Source organism: Anneissia japonica, unplaced genomic scaffold (genome assembly GCF_011630105.1).
Source record: "Anneissia japonica isolate Jap-2015-1 unplaced genomic scaffold, ASM1163010v1 scaffold4988_len2956909_cov206, whole genome shotgun sequence".
NCBI classification, from domain to species: Eukaryota; Metazoa; Echinodermata; class Crinoidea; order Comatulida; family Comatulidae; genus Anneissia; species Anneissia japonica.
Window position 1 is genome coordinate 2317017 of NW_022696345.1, and position 6409 is coordinate 2323425.

The 6409-nt window shown below is 35.7% G+C and overlaps 1 protein-coding gene across 1 annotated transcript in view; it reads left to right on the top strand.

Moving 5' to 3' along the window:
- Window positions 1–4346: 4346 nt before the first annotated feature.
- Window positions 4347–6409, top strand: part of LOC117101902 (ATP-dependent translocase ABCB1-like) — an 18801-nt gene continuing 16738 nt past the window's right edge. The window contains exons 1-2 of the mRNA XM_033242018.1: window positions 4347–4643; window positions 5235–5280. Coding sequence (XP_033097909.1) covers window positions 4489–4643; window positions 5235–5280 — 201 coding nt within the window. The 5' untranslated portion in view covers window positions 4347–4488. The remainder of the gene's footprint in view (window positions 4644–5234; window positions 5281–6409) is intronic.

Sequence of the window (6409 nt, forward strand, 5' to 3'; positions counted from 1 at the left end):
AGATGTGTATAAGAGAACAAGACTACACCGGGAAAAGTGGCAGGAGTGTACAACGGTGCCATAATTATATTGCGATAGGATATGTTCCATATGGAATTGCAGTAGTTAACATCGTTACATTAAAAAGCATTTACTAAATTATTACTTAAATAGTACTAATATTATTATTACTATTGAATGTAATATTACTGTTATTAATGATAATGTTACTACCACTATTTTATTTTTTATGCCAGAAAAATTGTGTTACCTAAACCAAACTGACCCAAAATCTTGATAGTCTAGGAGGAGGGGGGTCTATGGGGGTAAAGTGTATATGCAATAATATTGGGGGTTTCAAGCGAAGCACAGGGTATTTGCATAATGATTTAAGAACGTATAGTTTTTTATCTTTATTAAGTTATATACCGTAATCTGTGGTTACCAATTTACCAGTTAAAAATACACGGAGTGGGTGGTAATTAGCCATGAACCCTACAATAGACCTTTCCAGATGACATGCTTGTCCAGCAAACACACGTGCTTATGCGTATTGGAAAGGTCAGTTAAGGCCAACTCAGACAGCGTCGTGCGACGCAGCCTGACGCAATTTATTGTCGCGTCGGTCTGCATGAGTTAAACGCAGACGCGATGGCCTGCATCGGGGGCAGTCGCGTCGTAGAATATTAAACATGTTTAATATTTCTCACGACGGCTAAAGACTGTCCCCGGCGATAAATCGGGTCGGGCTGCGTCGGCCAACGCTGTCTGAGTTGGCTTTTGGTTTACATTGAATTATAGCTCCATGGTCCATAGTACCAACACCAATTTGCTGATGGACTGATCCTATTAGTTGGCATAATGGCTGGCAACACAATATTTTTGTAGGCCTTGCTATTACTTTATTATTTCCAGTCAACAAATAATTTAAGAAAGATGTTTCTGATTGTATTGTTGTTTTCTGATTATTTTTTAATAATCACTGTTACTCTGTTAATTGTAAAATCGTACACCACCAGCTTGAACTTAATTTACGCTATGCCAATAATTGATTAAGAAAAACAAATAAATTTTAATACTGTAATGTTGATATTTAAATGTAGAGGATGATTCTTTACCGAGTTTAGTTTAATGTTATTTAGAATGTTATACACTATGGTACCCAATAATGGTACATACACGTCACGTCTGTTATTTCGGATGTAGTTATAAATTAGTGATTTGTATTTACTATATTATAAAATTGTCATCTCGGATAATTATTCTATTTACGTTACGTTAATGTTGTTAAATTTTATACTGGTGAAAGTTGAATAAAGGAATGTTAGGTAGTAAAGCATGTGTGGATATGTTTATGTATCGCTCGTTATTTATCTTCATTAATAGGTGTGAAGGTTTGATGGCATTGTTTCATAAGCAGTGGCGGGGGAAGGGGACATGTGTCCTAGATAATTTTCTTGCCTCTCCCCCCACAGTTTTACAGGAAAAATTAACAATGTAAGATTGGCCAACAGAATGAATTGCTTCAATCCGTCAAGGCCATTGACATGCATGCATTTAACCAATTTAACAAACTCTTTACATTTGTAAGAAATTACTGAGCACATAAATAAAAATACATAATAATACATTATTGTATCTTCGGTTTTCAGAGGGAAAACATATTCTTTCCCTCCCCCACCCCCTCCTAAAATATTACCTTTCCCCTCACTTACTCACTCAGATTTCTGACGCTGGCGCGCAGTCGTCATAATCATCTGGTCGAACTTGCTCGCTCTTCATCGACTCTTGGCAGACATCCACGACGATCATTCATTACTGCCTCTAGGTCCTCTGGAATAACATTAATAACAGTTATAATCTCATTGTTAATATATTGGTACACCATATTGGCACACCATGTGGTCTAGGTCCGTTTCCACCTGCCCCCATTGCTACCCAGCCTTTTGCCATCCGGCCCATAACTACCAGGCCATTTGCCACCCGGTGTTTAACATCAAATTTGTAAGCGTAATGCCAGATATTAATCGGGCATACTGTAAAAGTGAATTGTGATTCTGTCTAAAAACATCAAATAAATAGCAGAAGTTATACCAAGGACTAGAGACAAATTACCTTGATTGAAAAACCAACTAAAAATGAACTACGTGATTTCTACGAGCTGAACGTTTCTCGTCTTAATGTCGGATGCATCTAATTATTTTGTGAATATGTAATATCTCACGGACATCAGAATAAGCCGATTAAAATGATAGTAAAATTTCATGGTAAAATGTAGGATTAAATATACAATATTATTTTAACTAGGCCCAGCACAGTCTGTGTGTTTGTTGTGGATTTTGACTATTATGAAGTCAAAATGAAGTATTTGAAATCATTGCGAAAATGATTAATACGCGCTACGCAAGGGGATACACACTTCTCAGTTGAGGCGTTGCCCCCCCCCCCCCGGTTCGGGAATTTCAGTATGGATTTTCGTGGGGGATAAAAAAAAAATAATATTTTAAAACGTTTATATCAACTGTTGGCCTGAATTTGATAGGCATATATAAATTAAAATTGTGGACGCCGATGACATAAGTGGGCCTGGTCTGGCGTCGCTCAAAATCTTTCGAAAGTGTTCCAGGGGCTCAGCCCCAGAAAAACATGATGATTTAAGGATTTCAAAGGCTTTTTTCGCCTCGTGCTTGCTTGCCACTTACACCACAGTATTAGACTAGCCTTTATGATCACTGATTGACCTTTCACTTGCTTTTATTACAATTAGAATATCCCGTGTTTATGTTCAGAGGCAGTATCGGCAACGGCAATCTGGTCACTCAGTTTAATATTGCTTCTTCAGTGGGCGTTCGTGATGCAGAATTATACAATGAGATGTCTGTCTGTACTTTGGACTGCATTGATGACATCCCTAATTCAAACATCACATATTATTAACTGAGGAAGACTCGTGTTATAATCACAGGCCTATAATTGTATGCACTTTCGCGCGTTCACTGAAGCTACATAGGCCTGCTACAATCGCTGTCGCCACAAGTCTGTAGGTATGTATGGCCTGCATCACAATATTTTATTTATTTATTTATTTATTTATTTATATAGGCCCTATAACGTTTCCTGCATAAACTAAATGTTTTGCATCATTAAATATATTTTCACTTTCACTTGTATGAACAAATTGTCTTTGGCAGGATTTGAACCTGCAACCTCTCGCTGACACGTCAAGTATCATACCGTTAGACCACTATTCAATGTTGGCGTACTTTTAACCCCAAGGTAGATTTTCTCATACAACTGACTTCACGCTTACACATAATGGAGCCATGTATAAATAAGCTAGAAACAATAGCTTGTTGGTTGCAGCTGGAAATCCTAGTAAACAATATTTGTAATATTCGCAGCATTACCTAATTTATATATAAAATAGACCTGTCTCTTATACACATCTAGATGTGTATAAGAGATAACCTTATAACAGTTTGTGTTAATAGTGTTAAATATAGGCCTTCTTACAGAGTTCCGTGTTTTGGATCCTCATACTGCGGTATTCTACTATTGCTTCCATTTCCTTGTTAGTGTAGGGGTTTCTTGTAAAGTAGTGTTAATTTACGGTACTTCTTAAATCCTCTACTCTCCTGTTTGATGGGAGGTTCATCCGGTAATCTAGGTATCTACACTTTGAACTCCTGTGTGTAATCGGTGGGCTGTTAATTTAATATTGATTATACTGGTAAAATGTGCCTATGTTATATAATATGCTATATTTTCAATTTTCATGACCCAGAGTTTTCTGTTAAATAGATACTAGCTACACGTGGAACAATCAGCATTTATTGGTACACGTTTTAGATAGCTTAATTATTTTATGTTTTTTTTAAATTATGTATAGTACTGGAAATAATAGAACCCCATCGAATGATGTCATAAGGACAACTGAAGGGCATTAAGTATTAAAATCTATTTTAATGGTTTACCATGATTGTTGAAGTTCGATCTTGTATTAACTGCTAGGCTTAGGTATTTAAATTTCTTGATAACGATGTTTTAGATATCTGTAGCTGGTACCGGTTTACCGGGTACCAGGTAGACAGGAAGAGACTTAGCAGCAAGTTATTGTGCGAGCTAGTCCACACCTCAAGCGCTTTGATACTTTGGTATAAAACTATATTACAATGTATTTGAAGCATACGAGTCATAAGCTTCAAATACCGTTAACTTTACCCTTTATTTTTTTTTGTACGAACGCACCAATTGATATTGAGTGCCACCGATCCAAAGGTGTATGTTCAAATAAATAAATAAATATAAATAACCGTACATTAGTCACCTGACTTTCTACCACAAAAGTAGTATCATCTCTAAGTATAGCTCGTGACGTCATATTGGCAAATGGTGAGTGGATGGGTGTAATAGGTGAGTTGAGTCGTGCTGAATGAGACACACTGTACACACTTGCTGACTGCATTGTTAGAGTACTAATAACTAATTTATGACTTCATATAATTTGTCATGTCAACGCAAGAGAATCAAGGGTTACTAACAAAAGGAGACGCCATGGGTACAGATGCGGAGAAGCAGTACGGAGCAATAAGTAAAGAGAAAGATAAATTAGCAAACGGACATACAGACAGCACCCAGGTTGAATTTAGAGATGGCCAGGAAGGGTAAGCAAATGTAAAACATATGTATTATCACTTTATTTTATTTGGTTGTGAAGAGGATCGTCTTCCAATTTAAGGGGCTAAAGCTCGCATATTATTAGATTTTATTTTCTCTTTATTAAAAAGCCATATTAGAGGTCCGTGGGAGGGACTTTACACTGATGAAGGATTTACACCAGGCATAATTGGACTGACGTAGATGACCGAAACTGACACTTCCTAAGCTTGAATTTAAATGCAAACTTTCTTTTTCCCCATTTTTTCAAAAATGTAGGGTAGGTGGGGCGTGCTGACTTCCTTCCCGTCCTTCCCCCCACTCTGACTCCGCCTCTTTGCTTTGGGCTATAATGTGGGTTTTACCATAGCCTTGTAGTAGTGTCATTTTGTGAAAGTGGGTTTCTTGTCAACATTGACATATCAAAGTTCATATTGCCATAGCGGTTGTTTGTAGGACCGACCCGTGTCCATATTTGGCTTGTCATTACTACCGGAATGAAGCTCGTTATTCTGTATTTGCTCAATGTAACAATGTCGGACTCCGGAGCCATACGAAGTGTCATGATATGAACGTAATAATTTGCGTATATTTCATAGGGGCCAAGATGATCCACCTCAGAAAAGAACATCATTCTTTGAATTGGTGAGTATTTGTAGCTACTGATAACTATGATAATTAAATGATTATGATGATCATTAGTCTGATTAATGATAGCATCACCACTAAAAACGATTGCAGGTAAGAATGGCCCTGGAAAAATGGCCCAGGAAAAAATGGCCCAGGAAAAAATGGCCCCGGAAAAAATGGCCCCGGTAAAAATGGCCCCAAATGACAAATAGGTAAAAATGGCCCCAATGAAAAATTTCAGTAATAGAAATGATTTTTTTTTTAAATCTATTTAAATAATATTTAAATACTGTAATAAGCAAGAATTGAAACAATACAAAATACAGTTACACAACAGATGCAAATAATGTACTGAGAGATTACCAGAAAACAACGGCCATTGAACATTTTTTGATAGTTGAAATAAGTTTTAAAAACGTTATTCCACTACAAAGTAGAGGAATACATACAGTACTTCAACTACCAAAATATGCAACTCATAGATAACCACAAAATTTACTTTTGTTAAGTATCAAATGAAATATCTTCACTTGTTATAAACAGTGCAAATAAACAGTAGTTAATCAATCAATTAATCAATGTGGATCAATTGTGTGTTTGAATGACAAGTTCATGTATGGGAAAAGGGAGGCTTACTTTACTTCAACAAATGTTCTGCTTAGAGTTACTCTCTTTTTCTATAAAAAAAAAAAATAATAATAATTTGATGTTCATATAAACTCATTGTTTGTGGGGTTTACCAATTTACCCGGATTGAATTTCTGAAAAATTGTGATTCCGCTTCCTTGAAATTGGCCACAAATAAATTATTTTAGTATTAATAAATGCATGATTTATGTTGGTTTATTGATTATGTTGTTGCTATTTTTTATTTAAATTGAAAAAAAATGAAAAGTGTTATTCATGGCTTTTTTGTCTTTGAATATTTTATCATTGGATATGTAATTTCTGCAAAAAGTAAAATGTAAATGGCAATTTATTTGATGTTAGATTCCTTAAAAATAAATTATTTCAGTTTAAAAAAATGCATATAATGATTTTTAAAAAATCAGTTTTAATACGGAATTTTATTATTGGGGCCATTTTTACCTACCTGTCTTTTGGGGCCATTTTTACCGGGGCCATTTTTACCGGGGCCATTTTT